Source organism: Aotus nancymaae, unplaced genomic scaffold (genome assembly GCF_030222135.1).
Source record: "Aotus nancymaae isolate 86718 unplaced genomic scaffold, 86718_ANA_hifiasm-v0.15.2.pri h1tg000002l, whole genome shotgun sequence".
Taxonomy (NCBI): domain Eukaryota; kingdom Metazoa; phylum Chordata; class Mammalia; order Primates; family Aotidae; genus Aotus; species Aotus nancymaae.
Genome location: NW_026988413.1, coordinates 512769 through 535921, shown reverse-complemented (window position 1 = coordinate 535921; position 23153 = coordinate 512769). Strand labels below are relative to the sequence as shown.

The 23153-nt window shown below is 43.4% G+C and overlaps 1 protein-coding gene across 3 annotated transcripts in view; it reads right to left on the bottom strand.

The window, feature by feature from the left end:
* Window positions 1-23153, bottom strand: part of ESYT2 (extended synaptotagmin 2) — a 103149-nt gene that overhangs the window by 3738 nt on the left and 76258 nt on the right. For 2 of the 3 annotated variants that reach the window (XM_064366832.1, XM_064366869.1), the window contains exons 12-21: window positions 22219-22308; window positions 21644-21739; window positions 15176-15238; window positions 11761-11835; window positions 10503-10589; window positions 8718-8867; window positions 6659-7032; window positions 4138-4236; window positions 2518-2649; window positions 1006-1111 (exon numbers count right to left, since the gene is read on the bottom strand). In XM_064366832.1, the coding sequence (XP_064222902.1) occupies window positions 1006-1111; window positions 2518-2649; window positions 4138-4236; window positions 6659-7032; window positions 8718-8867; window positions 10503-10589; window positions 11761-11835; window positions 15176-15238; window positions 21644-21739; window positions 22219-22308 (1272 nt within the window). The remainder of the gene's footprint in view (window positions 1-1005; window positions 1112-2517; window positions 2650-4137; window positions 4237-6658; window positions 7033-8717; window positions 8868-10502; window positions 10590-11760; window positions 11836-15175; window positions 15239-21643; window positions 21740-22218; window positions 22309-23153) is intronic. The other variant, XM_012445293.3, reaches the window with a different exon arrangement.

Genomic DNA, 23153 nt, shown 5'->3' with positions numbered 1-23153 from the left:
ATCGTCTGTCTTCATCTAGAATACGGACTCTTCTTTTTTGGAGGTTCCTATTATTATTATTATTATTTTTGAGACAGAGTCTCACTCTGTTGCCCAGGCTGCAGTGCAGTGGCACGATCTCAGCTCACTGCAACTCCCACCTGCCGGGTTCAAGTGATTCTCCTGCCTCATCCTCCTAAGTAGCTTGGGACTACAAGTGCATACCACCAAGCCTGGCTAATTTTTGTCAAACTCCTGACCTCATGATCCACCCGTCTTGGTCTCCCAGAGTACTGGGATTATAGGCGTGAGCCACTATGCCCGGCCTGGGATCTTATTTTTTCAGTCTTTTCTACCCCTGTGAGCACCTGTAATCTATATGGGTGACTACATCTAAGAAATCCTTAATATAACCAGCAGTCTTAAAATTTAGCTATGATGGAGTATCAGTGGAGAAGACTCACAGGAGTATTGCCCACGTGCCCTCCACGGTAGCTCACCTCACAAAAGATACCTGTGACTCAAATCTCCTCCTCCCTAGCTGAACCCTACGTTCACTCTTAAATAACCTACACCCACGTGCCAAAGTTAAATGTGAATATGAACAAAGACTGGAAGAAATGCAGATCAATAAAGCTAATGAATTTCAGGAAAAGAGCAGTGCCACCAGTTGAGGAGACAGAATTGTAAGAGACTATTTTCCTGTGCGTTTCCCTTCAATGTGATACTTGAACAAAAATTTGAATACTTAAAAAAAAAATCATCTTTTCTTGTACTAGAAGTTCATGGTATTAGTACAATTAATGACTCAGTAATCTGAAGGTAAAAAAATTAAAATAACTTAAAACATCTTCAGAAAGCACAGATGTTTTAGTTGACTGTCTTTATAGCCCACAATTTATAAATAAGCACTGACCTGGTAAGTTCACCCTTTCTGCTTACACAGATACGGTCTGAACACCCTGCAGGTAAACGTTCATTTTTACAAAGCGCAGGAACCGATGGAGGATTCGTTGTGGCACTTACTTTGCCAAGGAGCCCTTTGTCTTTGGACAGGAAGCCGCCACTGTTCTTCACGGCGACGTCGAGAGTTCTCCTTTGCACCTCCGGTAACGAAACACTGAAATCAAAGCTGAAACGGGAAACGAGAGCCTAACTTAGTTTTATCCATCATTCTGCTCTATTTTCTTATAACTAAAAATGTCATTTCTGCTCATGAAACCATTCCAAATGTCATGTTTGTTTTCTATTATAAAACTGAGTTCTTCTACTAAATGTTTTAATCTAGCATTTCAGGAAGACTCAAAAACCAACATTTTTTCATCATTTCCCACACGTAAGTGAAGGCTCTGGCATCCCACAGATGTCTGGGTCCCACTGTCCCTGGCTCACTCATGAGTGGGTGGGGAGCATCTCTGAACACATCTGACTCTTCCTGGGGGTTAAAATATGGGACAGTGTTGACACAACAGCAATTCCAGAACAGCCCACTCACACAGGCTTTCCAGTCACTCTGGTTTAGCCTTCAGGCCCTTTCTCCACTATCTCCAATAAAAAAAGTTTGTGCTTGCAGCTTCGCAGAAGGGAGAAGGCCTCCGAAGCACTCCTGATGCTCAGCCAGATGCTGCACTAAAGCGTCTGTAGGGCGTCTGCTGGGACTGGGGGTGCCTGCCTCAGGCCACAGTGCTGGAAACCCAGATGGGCATGTGGAGTCTCCAGATGTTTAAATGCTTCGGATGGGTAGGAGCACTCTGCATACCCCCATCAGGGGTTGATGCATGCCTGCCAGTTTCTGATGTGTGGTAAAGCTACTGCTAAGAAAGTACAACGAAGGAGGAGGATGTTTAAAGATGAAACGTAAACTGAATTAACAAATAGCAACACCATCCAACTGTATTATCATTTCCCAAAACACGGGTGGGTTTTGAAGCACCAGGGACAATTATGCAAGATACCAAATTGGTACAGATTGGTGACTCTTTAAGTCAGGGTGGCCGACCCTTAGGAAGTCTTTGAGACCCCCTTAAGAGGTCACCAAATCAGCCTGACCACAGAAGCAGACTCCAGCCTCTCTTAAGCCAGACCACTAAAGAGATTAGCAACAATGCAGAACAATATCATTCTTTTCATTATTATGTTTTTTGTTTTTGGAAATACAGCTGTTTTTCCAGCATGTCATATTTTAAGATGTTTGGGGCTGTTATTTTAAAATAAAATTAAAAATATATGTATCCTTAAATTCTCAGTTTTAATTGATAACATAGTTGTTACCCCCAAAAATGAGTTCTTCAGGGCCATCGATAACTTGATCTTTATTTAATCATTATTCTCCCTGTCCACAGGGTTTATAACTTAAATTTATTACATTTAGAGCTTCTACATGAAGTTCAAAATGCTTATTTGTTTTGAGAAGTATGTTTGCTAAAATTTGGTTTCTGACTGAACTTCTCAACAGCTGATTTATGAGCTCCAGTCACGGGCCTTCTGATCCGTCATTTCGACCAGGCAGTCTATCCTCAGTTGGATAAAATGTCGTACCTTTGATCAAACACTGGATTTAATGTTTTCTTTGACACATGTGTTTTCCTCCTTCCTGATCGCCTCTTGTCTGGTAATAAATACATGCGGACGTAGGGGTCAGAGCCGTCTTCAGAGAAGGCAATGAGGTTTCTTACAACACAAACCGAGAAGACTATGTATTAGGATTCAGAAAGAGAATTAGCAGCACATTCAGATGTGCGTTATCAAGCTCAAATTTCATATTTATCCAAAAACCGAGAAGCAACAAGGAACAGAATGCATGAAACACTCTTGCCTCCCCTGACAGCTGCCTGGTGGCATCTCCCAAACTTCTTAGTGGCTTTCAGCGGCGACTTCTGCTTCCATTTCTAGAGCCCAGAGTTTGAAGGACGTTCTAAGTCCCTGGTCTCTGCTTGTAACACAGAGTACCAGCTGTCTTTTCACAACGCTTCTGCGGCTCTCTCTCTCCCAGCCAAGCAAGCCAGGCCCCCAGGAGTTGCCCACAGACCTGCCTGGGCTGCTTGCCTCCTTTGCAATAAACATGGTCAAGTGGCCAGTTACACGGACCCCCACACTCTTCACTTGCTGACTGAACCCAAAGTCTAGTAGGGATTGTTTTGCTAGACTCCTCTAAAACAGTATCCCCCACGGTCATTATCTTAGTAGCAAGAACATATGAACTTCTCAAGAGTGATTTGTTGAACTCTACAGTTACAGCATCTTTCCAAACGGCACTAATTTTTCCTATGTTTCCTACAGCTATTTATAAGCTCCCGATTTTTATATCGCATTTTAAACCACTAATGGGACAGAGAAAATTGCATAAAAGGAAAATAGCTCCTAAGCCCACAGTATCATCGTTAACCAAATGCAATTAAAGCAACAGAGTCTCCTGACTTTATACTTATAAAAATAATATAATGAACAAGTTAAAGTTTTCCTGATTAGGCCAGGCATGGTGGCTCATGTCTATAATCCCAGTGCTTTGGGAGGCCAGACCAGCGTCTCCACAAAAAAATTAAAAATTAGCCAGGCCTGGTGGCTTCCACCTATAGTCCCAGCTACTCAGGAGGCCTGGCCAACATGGTAAAACCCAGTGTGTACTAAAAATACAAGTTAGCCAGGCGAGGTGGTGCACACCTGTAATACCAACTACTGGGGTGACTGAGGCAGGAGAATCACCTGAATCCAGGAAGCGGAGGTTGCAGTGAGCTGAGATGCACCACTGCACTCAAGCCTGGGTGACAAAGTGAAACTCTGCCTCCAAAAACATATATACACACACATATATATATATATCCCTCCTGTTCTAAGCTACCCATTTGTATCATATGCTACTGTGAATACTGCAGACAACTGTGACATAACACATTCATGTATTTAAACACAGAAAAGGTACAGTAAAAATATGGCACAATCTTAGGGGACCGCTGTACGTTGATGACCAAAACATTGTCATGTGACGCATGAGGCAGTGACACCCTTTATGAGCACCGGCTCTAGGGGTCTAATTGCTTTGTCCTTTCAAAATGAAACATAAGTGGCTATTTGGTAATCCTAGAGGCATATGTCTGGGTCATCCTATCCAGTGTCTATACTCAGCAGCTGAGCAGCGGGCGCTTGGCGACCCAGCCCCACCTGCAGGCATGCACAACCACGATCAGCTTGTTTCTCTGCGAGCTGTGCCGGATGGTCAGCTGGATCTGCCCCAGTGGAGACTGTCCCAGGGTCGTCCCGCTGTGGGAAAAGAGCAGAAAGTCACCAGCTTGCCTGAGACTGGAAAACGCTGTGACTCACTGGTCCAACGTACACAATAAGGTAACTTCATTCTGATTAAAAAAAGTCAAATTACCCATGAACTCAAACATCTGAAACTTCTGGGTACAAGTCAATCAGATGAATATTTCACTAGAAGGCTCAATATAAATTCATTATTCAAAACTGACAGCTTTTTTTTTGTTTTTTGAGACAGTTTTGCTCGTCGCCCGGGCTGGAGTGCAGTGGCACAATCTCAGCTCACTGCAAACTCCACCTCCTGGGTTCAAGTGATTCTCCTGCCTCAACCTCCCGAGTATCTGGGATCACCGGTGCCCACCACCATGCGCAGCTAATTTTTTGTATTTTTAGGAGAGACAGGGATTCACCATGTTGGCCAGGCTGGTCTTGAATTCCTGACCTCAGGTGATCCGCCTGCCTTGGCCTGCCAAAGGGCTGGGATTACAGGCCTGAGCCACCACGCCCAGTCAACTGACAGTTTTTAAGTTAGGGCCCTCAGAACTAAAAATGAAATCCTAAGCCCCCACTCCACCCCACCCCCAACGAATGGACGCAGGGGACCCCAGAGAAACCTTAAACATTGAGTTCCTGACCACGACAGGATAGGAGGTTACACCCCACCATCTGCAGTTTAGACACAACAACTGACCGACGTTAATGCTACAACAGAGATCTGAAGACTGAAGGAAAGCACTCTTTGTGGCAGTAAGATACCAGGCTACAAAGAAGACCTGGGGCCATCCCAGGCAAGGGTAAGCTCCACGCCCTACACTTGAAGAATAAGCTGGGTTCTACCTGGCACAAGGCGTTTCTTTCTCCAGCAGCCAAACAAGCACCCGCCTCGAGAGCAGCAGTGTTAAAGCAACCACACCTTGTCCTGCTCCAGACGCTGACTCACTGAGCCCTGCTCCACAGAGGTAACTGCAGTTTTGACTGACAAGAGGCTGATTTCAGAACTTTCTCCTGATGACAGACCCTGGCCACGGACTGCCGCTGGCTGTTCCACAGAGGCTGTGTGCTCTGTGGCACTCACAGCTCCTCCTGGAACCTGCTGAGGACGTGTGCTCTGCACCGAGCTCCTGCCCTATCCTTCCTCCTCCGACGTGCCTGCTTCCCGGCCTGTCACGCTGGCTGGTCTGCAGGCTGCAACCTTATTAAGAAATAGTCTCCTTTCTAATGTGCAGATCTTATGATTCACCAATTGAGTGCCCGAGGTTAAAACCACAGTGTCCTTACTACAAGCATCAGCTCTGTGGTCCTTGGTAAGTTTCTAGCCTGTCCTACCCGAATCTGCGTGTCCCGCCTCAAAGCCTCATGCAAGCCACGTGCTCCCTTTCCATCTGATGAGACCGCAGCACGCTTCCTTCAGTTTCTCTCTGCTCAAGGAGAGAACACAGATCCACGAAATGACAACTGGTCTTGTTCCGTGGCCCCTGAGATCATTTCTACTTCCTGAGTAGGGCCATGGAACAAGACCAGTTGTCACTGAGCTCCTCAGAAAAAGTGGTTCCTTGTTTAAAATTCGATTTCCTTTTGGAGCAAGAGAGAGAATGTTTTCTTCATTCCAAAATAGTTTGGACATGAGAAAGCATGAAAGAAAAAAGTGAGTGTGGCTCGGAGGAGGGTGGCTGTGCCAGCCCCACAGTCTGCATGCGCTTTTTCTAACGGCTCAGAAGCAAACATGCTTCCACCTTTGCCTCTGTTTTTTACTGTTTTCTTATCACTCAACACACCTCTTATAACAACACACAGGGAGAACTATTTCAAAGGTCAATTTTGTTTCTTCCACCAAGAGGAAAAGGTTAACATCTGAAGCTTGTGATAACTACAGATGACTTTTTCCTCCTTATCTAAAGAAACCCTTAACACACCTATGAGTCCTGGGGCTTAAATCAGGAACTCACACAGACATATCCGAAGACCAACCAAAGAGACCGGGCAGTGGTGACGGGATCTGACCGTGCGGAAGAGCAGGCTCTGTCCCCACACAATGGGAGGCCAGGACTCCTCAGATAGCTGCAGCGAGGCCTGCAGGCCAGCTCTGTGTCTGCCTTCCTAGCAGGAGCCCAGGCACACAGCAGTGCCCCAACATCGCCTCTTGTCTTTCTCTTTCCTATTTGTGAAACCTATTACGCCATCATGTTCTCATCTTTAAATGATTAAATCCTTCAAAATAGCAGGTTTCATTTCGAAAGTCCAAGATGCAGTGAGCACTAACAGCAGCACACTCTCAAGTTCTTCCAGCTACCGTAAGATTACGTCAATTGAGCGCGCAAGGTTAAAACCAGTGTTCTTACTATAACAGCAAATACCACAGGGCCTGGGGTCTCCTAGCTCCCTCCCCAAAGCAAGCTGGCCTTGCGCTCTGCTGCCTTTACGTTACTTTTCCAGCTGCCTCAGCCTTTGCCGCAGCTCCTGGGTGGCGATGGGGAGCGAGATGTCTGAGGCGATGCTGGGGGTGGGCTCCTTGACTGAGATGTGGCCTGGGGAGCCCAGGAGGCTGGAGGAGCTTCTGCCCAGGTCCTGCAGCCCCTGAGGGCCGGCCTCAGGGGGCTGGGCCTTTTCTTCCACACCAGGCTTATCGCCGCCCCCAATGACTGGTGTGGATGGAGCTGTGTTGCTGCTGCCAGGGCCTGGAGACCCAGATATATGAGATCTGACAGATGTTTTCCTCCCCTCTTTGGACACAGAGGGCCGTTTGACTTGAGCTGAGTGCTGGTGGTCTGGAGGCCTCTCTTGCTTTTCGAGATGGAGCACCTAGAGGTGAAGATGAACATAAAAATTAAACTTGGTGACACTGGTAACATCCTAACACTGGAACAGCTTGGGATGTCTTTATCTGCAAACATTTAACACTTAGCTCAAAACTTTTTTTTTTTTTTTAAAGGAAAGTGTAAGTAACCAAAATATCACTTCTGTGATGCAAACACCATTTTTTCCCCAGAGATGGGTCTTTCTAAGCTTCGCAGGCCGGAATGTAATGGCTGTCCACAGGCACAACTGTTGCACATTATACCCCAAGCTCCTGGCCTCAAGAGATCCTCCCCACTCAGCCTGCCAAGTAGCTGGGGCAACTTCAATGCCTGTGTCTTCAGGCTCTGGTGGCAGCAAGAGGATGGCGGCAGTGATAAGTCTGGTGTGGAAGAGAAGGCCAGCCCCTGAAGCTGACCCTCTGGGACCACACGACCTGTGCAGAAGCTCCTCCAGCCTCCCCAGGCCACGCCTCAGTCAAGGAGCCCACCATAGCACTTCTGTGTATTCCTGTAGTCTCTTACGTTTGCACATATTTCTACACAATTGTGGGACAATGTTTTTACTGCAAAAGCCCAGAGTCGCGTTTCCTAGACAGAAGACCAAATCCACCATATTCTACATAGGTGGTTTCCATGTGGAGCCTCCAGAGGAAGGAGGGAAGTCCAGAACCTCTGCTATCCAGCAAGATCACCCCAAAGAACTTGGCATGAGTGCAGGAGCAGGGGGTACCCACAGTACCTGGGGTCTCCCAGCTGTGTGAGCGCAGGAGCAGGGTACCCACAAGGCCTGGGGTCTCCCAGCTGTGTGAGTACAGAAGCTGGTCCCAGGCTGGCTTGAGCAGAGTCTATACCTTGTAAATTGCTCCACTTTGGGGTGATTGTGATGCTTGAAGTTTTTTCTGCTTTTAGGAAATAATGCTGCAGTGAACATCTTTATGTTCCTGGTCTCCCCATACTTTGTATCACCAAAACAAAAGTCAGGTTTCTAGAAGAGAAGCTAAGGAACCCTCAGATGAGTGGCTCGGGGACGTCGCAGCTCCCTGTGGAGGGGTGTGTGACACCCCCAGTCTCTGCCAGGAGCAAGGAGGCTGTTCCCATTGCCCCCTCAATAGAAGACACGTTTTATTTTTCTAAAAATGCTGGCACTTCATTTTAATTTGCATTTCTTTTGATTCATAAGTTTTAGTATTTCCCCATTTGTTTGCCAGTTTTACTTCACCATTTCCTTAGCTATTTACAAATGCATCATGGTTTATTTTGGACAAAATATATTTTTTTCCTGTAAGTCCTACTGTCTTGTGGAGTTTTACTAAATTCTCTCTCCTGAACAACCTTTGAAAATTTAGCCTTAGGAGAAAACCTTGTTGATACCAACAGTAACACTTCTTGGGCCAAAGGGTAATGGTAAGGTTGGCTAGGCTCACAGGACAGCACTTTGAGTAGCCGTAGGCCAGCTAAGGAAACCTGGAAACGTGGCCTGTTCTATGGCTGGGTCCAGCCTGTGTCTTCTCCCGGGCGCCCTCTGATGCCCCAAAAGCATCTCCTCCCTAGGCCGGCACCCTCCTATGGCCCAGAGCTGCAGGTGACACGGAGCTTTCTTCACCTGCCTCATGCCCAGGGCCCATGAGCATCCCTGCCAGCATCTGCCTCCCCATCCCCTATGGTGTTCACTGCAGGACGACACGATACCCGGAGGGCAATCTTCATCTTGATAGTGCTGTTTGGACCCGAGTTGCTGAGCTGGAAGCGCTGATTCAGTGTCATGTCCTCAGTGGTGAGCAGCTGGCTGAGGGGGATCTTCAGGTTCCCCAGCGAACACTGGTGCTGCTCGTCTCTGACCTGCAAAACACAGGGTGGAAACACTGGCATAACTAGGATAATATCTGCAGGACCATTGTATGTTTTCTAAGCTCCTGACCCTTTGTCCTCAGAGATAGGAACTCAGAAAGCATAGAAAGGGGCCAGGCGCGGTGGCTCACGCCTGTAATCCCAGCACTTTCGGAGGCCAAGGCAGGCGGAGCACCTGATGCCAGGGGTTCGAGACCAGCCTAGCCAACATGGTGAAACCCCATCTCTACTAAAAATACAAAAAAAATAGGCAGGGGCTTGTAGTCCCAGCTACTCGGGAAGCTGAGGCCTGAGAATCACTTGTATCAGGTTGGTGCAAAAGTAACTGCAGCTCCAATGGCAAAAACCACAATTACTTTTGCACCAATCTAATAAAACAACCAATACAGAATAACGAGACAAGGCCAGGCAAGCAAGCCCAGCATGACCAGGTCTCTGTGGCACTTTCATAAGCCCAGCTGTTCACACACAAAAACAAAGAGGCGGGGCACGATGGCTCACACCTATAATTGGGAGGCCAAGGTGAGCGGATCATTTGAGCACAGGAGTTCAAGACCAGCCTGGCTAACATGGCAAAACCCCATCTCCACTAAAAATACAAAAATTACCCAGGCGTGGTGGTGCACACCTGTAATCCCAGCTACTCATGAGGCTGAGGCAGAAGAATCGCTTGAACCTGGGAGGTGGAGTTGCAGTGACCAAGGCTGTGCCACTGCACTCCAGCCTGGGCGACAGAGACTCTGTCTCAAAAAGAATTAAAAATTAAAAAAAGGAAAAAAAACAAAAAGTCTTACAAATTCAGTATTAAGAAGACAAATAACCTAATAAAAAAGACAGGCAAAAAAACTGAATAGACATTTCACCATAGAAGATACACAGACTGCAAACAGACATAAAAAGATGCTCATTGTCATTAGTAATGACACTGAAACCACTGACCACCAGGAAACACTCCTATCTACCCACCAACAGCACAGCACAAGCAAGACACGGAGCCAGCTCAACTCACATTCACTTTGGTGGGAATGTAACGTGGCACGATCTCTTTGGAAAACAATTTGGCAGTTTATTAAGAAGCTAAACACGAACGTGTCTTTCTGCTCCTGGGTATTTTACACAAGAGAATGAAGGCACATGTAAACACAGTCCTGTATGTGACATTCAGAGCAGATTTATCTGTAACAGGTCTAAACTGGAAAGAATCCAATCTTTTATCCACGTCTTATTCACAGGTCAATGGATGATCAAATTGTGGTATTTCCGTAAATACTACTTAGCAATAAAAAAAGGCAAACTGTGGATATCTGCAACAACACAGGTAAACCTCCAAATGATTACCACAAGGGAATACAGACAGCAAGAGGACACACCGTGTAAGTTTATAGAAAATTCTGGAGAACATGAACAGCAGTCTACAGTGACGGAGGGCAGGTCTGTGTTTGCCTGGGGCTGGGGGAGGTCCGGGTTACAGAGAGAACAAGGGAGCTTGGGGGACAGTCTACTAATTCTCTTGATTGTGGCGATGGATTCCCAGGTGTATACAGGGGTTACGACTTGGCAAATTGTACACTTTAAACAGTCAATTAAATCTCAACACATTCGATAAAAAAAATGCAAATAAAATACCTCAACTTCAAGGTCCTGGCGCTTGGGATTGTGAATGAAGAAAGTGAAGTTTTCTTCCCACACAGGTTCACTGGTTTTGTATCGAATCTGGAAGAAATATCCAGTTATCAGCTCTGTGATATTTTCTGTGGAAAAGGGCTACTCACTTAATGCGTTTAGAAGCTTAGGACGAAAAATCAACAAAAAGAAGACAAAACAACAAACTAGAAGCTTAGGATGACTTTAAATTCCAAGACATGCATTTGCCGGTATGCACTGTTAACTACTGATCATGCAAGTGTTCCAAAGATAAAGAGACAGTCTAAAGCCTTTGGAGCGTGTTACGAGGCCCCAACCTGTGTGTCCACTGATAAAGGCTTCGAGTGTGTGGCCCGGCCTCGGTTCTGCAATTATGTTTGCACCAACGTGACAGTTCCTCCAAACTGAGGAGGTGCTGCACATGGGAACGTCTCTTTAACTGTTAACACTTCCAAGTGAGTGACGGCCTAGAGCGTTGGGTAATTTCTAAAACATTCTTTCTCCGGCAAGGAAAGTAGAACACATGACAGCAATCGCAATACTCTCCTTTCAAGTCTTGATTCTAACTGTACTGGTTGAATTTTAGGCACTGTTGGTCATCTTTCAAATATTTATAGAGTGCTCAAGACAAACTTAGGATCTGTTCCCATGTGTCTACTCATAAGACCAAGCAACAGCATATTCATCTATCATTTTCTAATGTTATTTTTGTTTTGTTTTTTGAGACGGAGCCTTGCTCTGTTGCCCAGGCTGGAGTGCAGTGGTGCAATCTCAGCTCACTGCAACCTCTGCCTCTGAGTTCAAGTGATTCTCCTGCCACGGCCTCCCGAGTAGCTGGGATTACAGGTACCTGCCACCATGCCTGGTTAATTTTTGTATTTTTAGTAGAGATGGGGTTTCACCATATTGACCGGACTGGTCTTAAATTCCTGACCTCAAGTGATCCACCCACCTCGGCCTCCCAAAGTGCTGGTATTACAGGCGTGAGCCACCACACCCAGCCGTTAAAGTTATTTTTAAAAATGAACAGTATATTTCTTACTAAATCAAGTAGCTGGTTATCTATCAAATGACTGACTTAAGAAAAAAAGAAAAGATCTGAAAAGCCATTATCTCAACGCCCATACTATCACACAACTGAATGCATTTTGCAACCTGGAGCCCCACGTGAGATGGCAACACAGACAGCGCCCACATGACAAGCACCGAGGCTGAGTGCGGAGGCCGGCCGGCGCCTTACCTTGCTTTCCTGGGCCTTGTGCCCAACTGACATCTGGACAAGAGGATTTGGGTTGCTGCTTATTTTCTTCCCCGACTACCCAAAACAAACAGAAAACAGACAAAGTAAATAAACACATTTTGAAATGGGTCTTAACCAAAAACAAAATTATTGGCTTATATTAGTAGTCATTTTTATTTATCTCTGATACTTATGGGAACATCTGGGAACAATGTAATGGGAAAACATATGCTACCCACATCCCAAACCGTAACTACATCTGCCATGAAATAAATTAAGAAAAATGTTCATTTGCACACAAATTTTAAAGGTTAAGGTCTTGTATTTTTAAAGCAAACTACTTTGGAAAACTGAATTTTCTAAAAATTCTTAATGTTAATTACAGTTTTCGAAAGTTCTTTTATTTATGAAGGTAATAAAAATGAATAAAGTACAATTAATGGAAACAAAAAACCACGAGAAAGGACAAATGTAAAAGAATTTAAAATTCAGATTATTTCTCTGGTTGGAATAAAAATAGTACAGAGTGTCAGATATATAGTTTTATGGTCTTAGTGTCTTCTGTTCAAGCATTTTTAAGCTTTCGGATATCAAATCTTGCTTACCAGCTGCTAAATAATTTTGACTGGAAGAATAAACATCAGTTTAGAATCACAATAAATTAAGCAGATATAAATATGAAGAAAAATTCAGGAAAAGGAAAAATGATAAAGACGTATACATTAGCACAGATAGTCGATGGGAGAAGAGTAAAACAGCACATACGTGTGACATGAGGTTTATTTATAACTTAGCCCCACAAGAAGATGCAGTTAAATATCTGTGTTAGTGGAATTAATTAGAAGGTCACAAAAACATTTTTGAGTTAAATAATTTTAGAGTGAAGCCTCAACACTACAGCAATGACAGAAATAGGTGTCAAAATCCTATCATTACTGGAAAAAAAATTACTAGCTCAAACCTACTGCGATAATTTATTTTCTGGTTCATCTTTTTGATGTGAATGAATTCTGCAAAATAAAATAAATACTGTTGAAAAAGTTTCCAAGGCTACAGATTACTGTGGCAGAGAATACTAATTTCCTCCTAAGTTAATTTTATCCTTTTTCCTTTAATATTACAATTCCCAAGTTTTAACTGAGCACAAGTCCTCTGTAAATAAAGATTTTGTTTGCAAACCTCCTTTGGAGTCAGGCCCAGCCAAATAATTAAGTTCTGGCCTCATAGGAGACTGCCGCAGGTAGCTCATGGCAGAGCCCCAGGCCAGAACTCCCTGAATTTAGAGGGAGATCAACTACTGCTGCTGGAAAGTCAGTTTTATGATTATAGATACAGAAGCCGAGCTCGCTTCTTAACTAATATAAACACTTCATCTCTGAAAAAGCAGCCACGCATTTAGATTGACTGCATCTTATCAATTTTTTTTTTTTTTTGAGACAGTTTCACTCTTGTTGCCCAGGCCGGAGTGCAGTGGCATTATCTTGGCTCACTGCAAGATCACTGCCTCCCGGGTTCAAGTGATTCTCCTGCCTCAGTCTCCCAAGTAGCTGGGATTACAGGCACCCGCCACCAAGCCAGCTAATTTTTGCATTTTCAGTAGAGATGGGCTTTCACCATATTGGCCAGGCTGATCTGGAACTCCTGACCTCAAATGATCTGCCTGTCTCAGCCTCCCAAAGTGCTGGGATTACAGGCGTGACCCACCGTGCCTGGCCGTCAATTTTAAAATATATACTTTTTTTTCCAACTTTCTAACATCGCTGAAAACAGAATGAAACTTAAATCGATGATAATATATACCTTTCTGGGGGAGGTTGGCAGTAGTGAGAGTTGTCACTGCCCTAACCAATTTATTTTGCTTATATTTTCTGTTTAGGTATACCTGTCAGTGACATGATAAAACTCCATTTATCCTAAGTCTAAAATTCTCTATGTATAAAATAAACACTGTCAAAACTTAACGACATTTAAAAATCTTTCTTAGTGGTTCATAAAATAATGGTGCATCTTAAAATGGATGTTTTCAATTCGATGAAATAAGGTTAAATTATTAAGTTTTCTACCATGATGCAATATTCAGAATACATCAGTACAACTCAAAGGCACAAAGTATAATGAAAACATAAGCATATGTCAGACTGTCTTGAACTTAAACCTCAGCTCTATTTATCACTTGATTATTGAGACCTAACTACTGCCTCTATTTGAACCTCATGCATATTTACAAAAGGGGCATTTTTGGAACCCAAATGAGCTAATGTAATAACATAACAATTACAATATTTATTTAATGTGTTCAATAATTCCATGAAGAAGATACTCCTTCCATTCCATAAATAACACAACAGAGTGGATTAAGTATCTTGTTGGAAGTCACACTGCTTGGTGAGTAGTTGGACTGCAATTCAAATCCAGTCTGATTTCAGGACTTTCAGCCTTAATGTTGTGTTCTCTTGGTCAATATCCTTCAGGTAGCAAAGAAGGGTGTTGAGGTAATTCCTCTCAATGTTCTGGAGGGCACAGTTATTTCCACTACTGTGCTAACTAGTACTCCACAGGAGGAAGCCCTAGTAACCCAGATCTTATTTCCCTGGCGCAGGACGAAGTGAGGGTTCACAAATACCACACTAAAAAGCAGACTCTGCCAGTCTCCCGCACTTTTGAAATCTAAGTCATTTTCCCAGGTGAAACTGATTTAAAATGATTCCTACTTCTTTGGGATAAAATTTTCTTTAAATAATTACATTAAAAATTCCCCACCTCCCTCACCCCCAAATTTAAGCCTAAAATGTTCAAAGAAATTAGAGAAAAAATAAAACATTAAGTCCTAGGAAAACTTTTACCAATTTACCAGAGAACACATGCAAATGTCATATTTTAGGGAGTGGAGCTTAGTTTTCAATAGACCTCATTTAATGAACTTTAAAGCTTCTCAAAAGATCTATCACCCAACCCAGCAGCACCAAAAGCCATGAAGTTGTTGACTCAGAGATGACCCTAACTCAATATATTGGAAGAGGTGATATTTAAATGTATATTCACAGTTCACAAGGCATACCTTTAAGTCATGATCTAAACATCAGTTAAGATTTTAAATAGAACTTCTATATCACAATTTTCACAAATTCAAAGCCAATTAAAATAGACATCTTTAATTCACTTTAGAGAGAGTTACCTAAGGCCAACAGGAAAATAATTTATCATATTAGTACTCTATTAAATTTACCTTCAAAGTGGGCTTAAATTGTTCTAACTACTAATTATTTGATAACAAAAGTAGGATCTCTTCTACTAGACAATTAATTACTATATTAATATGGGAGATAATTTGCCAATAAACTTTTGAGACAAAGTATCATCTCTTTCAATATGTTTTAATTAACTTTGTAACCTGAAGGGAAAACTATTAGTTTACCTTTAAAGCTCTCTGAACTGCAGTCTTCTTCAAGACATCAGGGTTAAATTCTAATGGGTTACTCTTTCAAGTCAGAAGAAAACGAATATGCCAAGGGTTAATAAAACATGCAATGAAGTTTATGTAAGGTTAAAGACATGACAATTTATGGGAATAAACAAAGAAAAATCTTTAAACAAAACCACTAAGAATTACACAAACAACCAAAAAGCCACCTAGAAAATTCTTTATGCACAAGACTTTCCCTTAGAATGAACCTTTAATCTATAAATGCCAAAAGACACCTCCTTATCCTCTGTGACTAATAATCTTTTACTACCCCCACCCTCCTGATCCTTTGTGGTTTTAAAAATAGAAGAGTGAGACTTTAGGAAAGGGTTCTATTTACTATTCTTTGCCTGAATAAACCCCTAAAATACCCATCATTATTAAAGGTTTTATCTGAAGTACAATCAATGGTCCACAGCCGTCCAAGTCACTCTCAAGCAAGGTTAGGTCCTCGAAAAGCTGCTGAGACACACCTGTCCACCCAACACCCAGCGTCCTTTTCAGGGGTAGGAACCAGGCTGGCTGGATCCCTGCAGAAGCTTCTCGGGCTCTAAATATAGTCCTATGATTATGGGTTTTACGTTTACTTTTATTGATTTTTTTTCCAATTCATTCGTTTCTTGCCCTCAAAAGGGCAAGGCTGAGTTGTTTAGCAAGCTCCTTCTACGACTAGTATTCAAGATTAAATCATTTATCATTTAAGTTGTAATTAACTTCAAACTTGTGACAAGCTGAACTGATTTTTTTTTTTTTAACTAAACAGAAGATTTTATAATGATGAAAGATTACTAGGGCTGCGCGCGGTGGCTTACGCCTGTAATCCTAGCACTTTGGGAGGCCAAGGTGGGTGGATCGCCTGAGGTCAGGAGTTCAAGACCAGCCTGGCCATGATGGTGAAACCCCATCTTTAAAAAAAAAAGAAAGAAAGATTACTAATTAGCCTCTCAATCTTCCATGACTGGCAGGCCAGGCCAGGAGAGAAGATGGAGCATGCAGACAGGCAAGAATTCAACGTGACCTAAAGCTGCTGGTGGAGCTCTCAAAGGTCCCTGGATCCACTGCGCCCATCTCTGGGTGGAGCCTGGACAAGGGTATTCTTCACACAACTTCCCAGGTGCTCATATACAGTGAGGGCTGGAACTCTGTTGCCCTGAAGTTCGCAGACTGACATTCTTCAGGTATCCTAAGAACCCTTCCTGAGGCTCACTTTTGGATAGATATGGCCTGCACCAAAGACACTTATTCTAACATGCCTCAACTGAAGTAGAACAAGGAGAGAGGCTGTGGTGTGTGGGTAGTGGTTGCAGGAGAAGCCGTATAAGGCCGCGGACAGCCGTGTGGCTCTGGGGATGAGACGTACTAGACTATGCAAGTGCTTCAGGCAGGTGTCCCGTCGCGAGGCCTCTGGAGTTACATGTCTTGTGGCCTTGGGTTACTCACCATCAGGAGGCAGTGGTAGCCACCTGCGGTTTCTTTATTTTTTTTAATTAATTAATTATTTAATTTATTTTAGATGGAGTCTTGCTCTGTCACCAGGTTGGAGTGCAGTGGCATGATCTTGGCTCACTGAAACCTCCGCCTCCCGGGTTCAAGCAATTCCCTACCTCAGCCTCTGGAATAGCTGGAACTACAGGCATGTGCCACCATGCCTGGTTAATTTTTTATATATATTTTTTAGTAGAGACGGGGTTTCACCATGTTGGCTGGGATGATCTCAATCTCCTGGCCTCATGATCTGCCCACCTGGGCCTCCCAAAGTGCTGGTTTCAGGAGTGAGCCACTGACCTAGTCCTTTTTTTTTTTTTAATGACAGCCAAAATAACTCGCACAAGACACCTAGCATCATTAGGCCTAAGGCCCTCCACAGTGGTGACTATTATCCAGCTAGCACTGCTATGTTTAAGGCATTAGTGCAAATACTATTCACCTCAGATGAATTCCACATACAGACTTATTAATCTATCAACTTAATAAAGTGACAATAAATTTACTTTGTACTAGGGTGGAGTGGACAGGAGAGGCCAAGCACCCAGACTCTGAGCCCACGCTGAGTTCCAATCCCAGCTCTGCCATGACCCCACGCCTGGGAATCTCTAGTCTGCGTCATCTGGGTTCTTGGTGCTGTCTGAATTTCCTTGTCTGTGAAGTGATAATGAGGGTCTGGAGATTAACCATTTGGCACCCTGAGATTCCTGCCTGGCTCCTGGAATGTGCTTTTTAAGTATGCTGTCATATTAAGCTTAAGATGCCAAAGCCGGCCACCACAAGTCAGAGAAAGTCCTTCTTGTTAAAGCCTGAAATTAAAGCCCAGGATTTGATCAAAAGAAGGAAGGCAAAGTTCTAAGAGTCCACACGATGAAGTGGTCGTTTCCAGCCTAGGAGAAATTCCTGTTGTCTTAAGTTTGCAGATGGGGAGTGCTGGTGGTAATGCACTTCCGGAACTGGAATTAAAGGTGATTTTGAGTGGCAGGAAGTAAGAGAGCATTGGGTTGCCAGCTGTCAAAGCCTTCACCAGTGATAGCAAAATGGTCTCAGTCTTCTGGGGAAAAAGGAGGAAGCACTGATCTGACTTCATGTTGAAAACCAATGGGTGGGAAAAAAGTTTGAATTTATTTTACAGAACACCTTAGGTGACGCGTATGTTCTAAAGATGAAGCACAGCAGGGAACTTTCATAATGCCGCAGGAAAGCTGACTTTGGTAACCTCCTGATCCGAATTCAGAGCTACTTCCTTCCTGCGAAAGGCAGCTGTAGAATGGGAAAAAGCAACTGGGAGAAGCTACTGGGGATAAACTAACGACTTACACAGGGGAGCGGTACTGTCACATGTATACTAGTCTGTGGTGAAGTTTTCTGCTAACAATTACCAGAAGTAGAAAATTATTTTCTTAAAAGTAACAGAACGTGCTGCCATGATGCACCACTGACCTTATTCTGACTTTTCCAAAGGCCTTGGACATGTATGAACAGATAGTCAGAGAGATCATGGTTACCACTTATTATTGGTGTGACTCTGAACAGCTCATCTAGCCCTTCAGGGTCTTAACTTTCCTCATCTGTAAGACAGGGCAAAATACTTGCTCTTCGAGTTTTGCCCCTTCCCCTCCCCTACTTTAAAAAAATAAGAATAAACTGAGAATGCATAGGGAAGTCCTTTGGAAACAGAAATGAAAACTACAAAAATGCAAAGCACTATCACTCCTCTACTAAGGGACAACTGGGCCGTAGGAATCTCACTGACTACTGGACGAAGTCTGCAGAGTGACTTTCTAGGCTAATGACTAAGACGCTGCTGGCCCCTGTGACCCTGAAGCAAGTGAAAATGGCTCTCTCCTGAAGCAGAGTCACCGAGAACAGCACAGGAGTCCAGGTGCCAGATATACAGACCACAGGCAACATCTAATGAGATGGGAACAAAGATATGCTCGATTATCCACTCCAGGACGCTCTTTGTGTATCTTAAAAGAAAGCGAATCACAAACTTAATACAGTTTTCTTCTCCCTTAGAAGCTCCAGGTAAACCCTGTGAGGGAAGGCAAATTTTTATTAAAAAATGGGCAAATTTCTGTCTTCTCATGACCATCCCCCAAGTGACTGAGAGTTGATTACACAGCAGGGTTTTCAAAGAAAGCCCTAGTTCTGACTCTTCCATATTTGGTCAGGAGGGGATACTGGGCCAGGTGTGGTGGCTCACAACTGTAATCCCAGCACTTTGGGAGGCTGAGGAGGGCAGACTGCATGAGGTCAGGAGCTTGAGACCAGCCTGGCCAGCATGGTGAAACTCTGTTTCTACTAAAAGTATAAAAATTAGCCGGGCATGGTGGCAGGTGCCTATAATCCCAGCTACTTGGGAGGCTGAGCCAGGAGAATCACTTGAACCTGGGAGGCAGAGGTTGCAGTTAGCGTAGACCACACCATCGCACTCCAGCCTGGGCAAGAAGAGCAAAACTCCATCTCAAAAAAAAAAAAAAAAAGGAGTGCGGGGGGAAAAAGGAAGGAATAGTAGTTTTTTAAACAGTTTTGAGAACGTTTACCAAAAAATTTATATCTCACATTGAGATGAACCACAAGAAAATGAACTTTAATCATTATGGCTTCATTTCTTCCTCAGAAGAGCCTTTTTGTAATGAGCCAGTAGCAGTTTAGGAACGTAAGGCTGTTTCTCCACTTGCCAGGGTTGTTCACCTCATCGTCAGATATTCTCGCCAACGTTACAACAGTGTTACGTTTCACAAAACAAGCACAAAATAAACACACAATAATTAAAATCATGCAAGAAAATAAAAGCATGTGACATCAGTCCACTGCCAGCCAACTGCGTTAGAAGTTCCAGTCCACATTCTGGCAGTCTCCAAACAGACAAAGGAAAAAAGAACCCTGGAGGACTCACAAATAGCGCTCTATAGACTGAGGTGGTATTTTCACAAAACACTAGTCCCGACGCTCGCCTCTCTTTTAAGTAGCCACACCCAAAGTTTCCCTCGTAGACGCTCTTAGGGCAGTGGAGCCAGGGGAGAAAGCAGAGAACGGTGGATTGTGGTCAATGAGAGCACCAGGAGCACCACACACAGTGCAGAGGCAGAGCCAAAGAATCCCACAGCTCGCGGGGACGCCCCTTAATCCAGTGCCCGGCGCGCTCTGCAAAGATCCTTTGCCTCTGACGGCCACAGAACATTCCATGCACAAAGTGCCCTTTTAACAGAAAATCAACACATTCTCTATGGGTTTTTTTTTTCTTATGTGACATTATTCAAACTTCAATTTAATGTGGCAAAACACATAGTTCTAAAGAGGCCTAATCCTCTGTATCTAATTCACTGATACTATTCTCTCTACCCTAAAATAGAAAGCAAATTCACTTCCATCAGGCATTATGGAAGACTTTATAACAAACACTACTGTGGCTAAAAGTGAAACATTCTACTGTATAGAAATTCTATGGAAAGATTAAATACTTAATGAAATAACTTTTTCCAAATTGAAATTGTAACAAAGTCATAGACTTTAGACTGAAAGGCTGGTCAAAGGCTAAGGTAAATAAGAGAAATGTAAGAATTTAAGGAAAGTTAAAATCAGTCAAGAAAGCTTCATTGAAATGAACAGTGCAAATATATACAATTACATACAACAGAGTACAATCACATCCTCCCAGTAGTAAATATAAGTGATCAATCATATCTTAATTGTAGGTAACTTTAAATAAAATGCACTGATGCACAAATATTTACTTCACTTCTGGGCAAAGCTCAAGGAAATGCAGTTTTCAGAACGTGGAAGGTGCTGGAGGAAGCCAAGGGTGTGCATCTCGTGAACTGTGAAGCACAGTCCGACAGCGGCAAGGCAAGACTACATGGGGATGAAAGGCCGTAACTTAGGTCCAGGATGTGTGTTGAGAAGCGAGTTAAACGCTGCTTTGCCTTCTTGTCTATCTCCCTGGTAAACACTGACAAAGGGAGGAAAAACACATGAAGATGATTTACTTACAAATGCACTTGGGTGCGTGAGTATTTACTGTGGAGGAAGAATTATGCAATGGACAACGTTGGGAGGAAAGAAACTCTGCATCGGTGGCAGCAGTCTTTCCTCCAATAAAAACAGCCGTGGACATGATGAAATAAAAGACTGAGTGTCTAGTTAGCAAGTGCATGGGCACTCCCAAGAATCATCCAACAAGAAGACATGACGAAGGCTCACACCACTGCCCTCAGTAGTGGGGTTTAAGGTAGGGTGGCGGGAGGTCACACTATGCCTCACAAGACTGAATTAGTAAGATCTTCCTTCTCTGTGGTTACAGTCATTATCTATAAAACAGTATTTTACAGTTTTTCTCTAAGAATGAAACAATTCTGATACAAGCAAAAGTGTATGCTTTTAGGCAGAGTGTCTTGTACTTGGCAGATCATTCCGAAACAAGGTTTCCTTTTGTTCTGTAGAAACATCCCAGGCGCCCAGAGGCTGCACGCTCGTGCAGCAGCACCATTCTGCCACCTGACATCCCGGGGATCACCAAGGCCCAGCAGCTCACGCACAGCCCTGTGATAGCCAGGATGAGTCTGGATTTTGTAATGAGAGCTGCTTCACTTTATTCCCATTTCAAATAGAGACAATTTCCATCCTAAGGCAACTAAGTTTTAATAGTGGTTATCTAGAGAGTTACCTTCTCCTAACCACTAGTCATCTTCTTTTCCTATGTACTGGATAAGTCCAACTAAACGTGTAAATGTAAATATACGCACTCCCAGAGCAAACACTAACTCCCTCCTCTTCGCTGCCACTCTCTCGCACCAGGACGTGAAAGGATGTGAAGTGAAAACACAAGACGAGAACAGGTGACGCAGAGTGCTGCACAAAGCAGTGGTTATGAGGAAGAGCAGCTGCTAGGGAGTAAGCACCCAAATGTGTTACCACTGTGTTACCTACCGGAAGGTTCCTTGCTGAATCCAAGTACAAGATCAGCAATGCAGATGAAAGACCATCATTGGCTTGGTCTTTGTCAGCTTTGATGTCAGTTAGCACCTAAAGGGAAAGGAAAAAAGCCTTAGCAGCCATGTTTCCACAGGATCGAAGATGATTTCTATCTGATTACATTAAATATTGATTACATTAAAAATAAGAAAGGTGAGAACCCATCCAATCCATGCAATAGAGACAGAACTAAAACAATAACTAACTTTTAAATAACAAGACTATTATTCCATAGAAATCAATTAAACTAAGCACTCAGGTGATTTCTGGCTCTACAAATCCCTGTACTGTAACAAGCACAAAATTGAAGATCTCATAAAACAGGTGTGAATGGCTTATAAAATTTCATTTTAAAAATTCCATTATCTTTAATTTATCCCTGATGCTCCTGTAGTGAATTATTACACAATAATGAAAATTACCGTTATAATTGTTAAAAAAATAAAGTAGCAACACAACTTAAAGAGACCAATGTCCGTTATGACGCATAGCTGGTTAAGCAGTTTTCAAGAGAAAACACTCCACAGCACCTTATCGAGGTTCGATGCGTTTGGCATTAGCGTGAGCCACTCCAGTCTCAAGTGCAGCTTCCCCTTGGGAACCTCGTCCAGAGTGAACCACTGAAGAGAAAATGCTTAAGTTCAGCAAAAGTTCTTCTGAATCAAAAATCCAAATTCAACCCAGTCTCTACAAATGCTACATGCTGTTCGCTAACTGTGAGGCATCAACAGTTCTCAGTGACATGAAGACTGAGCCTCACCATATCCAGCTCTACGCTCTGCGGGTGCCTGTGACCTCACGTTTGGAGACAATGACAGTGGCAGGGGTGAGCAGACCACTCTAAGTGCTTTACATGCACCAAGCCCTCGACCCCACAGGAAACCCTAAGTAAGTACTAGCATTATCCCTACTTTACACACAAGAACTCAAATGTTTTCTAGCAATACCTAGAGACAGAACGTCTTCTATGAATGGACTTCTGTTTTGTGAGATGGAGGTCTTGCTATGTTGCCCAGGCTGGGCTCAACTGATCTCCTGCCTCAACCTCCTCAGCAGCTAGAACCACAGGTGTGGGCAAGCATGCCCCACCAAATGGCCTTGAATGGAACGTACAGGACAAGAGATAACACAATAATGATTCCAAACACTGAATTTCAGTATCAAATAATCTGTTTGTTTGAATTCATCACTATATACTAATTAACAAAATAGTATACAATTATATCAGCTTAAAAGCCATGAAATAATTAATTGAAGACGCTCCTGAAATGCTAAGTGAGAGAAGTCATGAGCAGGACAATCCACTCAGTGCCTGGCACTCCCAAGACAAGGAGATATCACGGCCAACGAATGCTGAACGCTCAAGGGAGGGAAACGTGTGATTATGAAAGCAGCAGAATTCAACGCTTTTGTTTAATTTTGCTTCATTTATCTAAATCTTTCCCATCTTTTAGAGGCCACCACA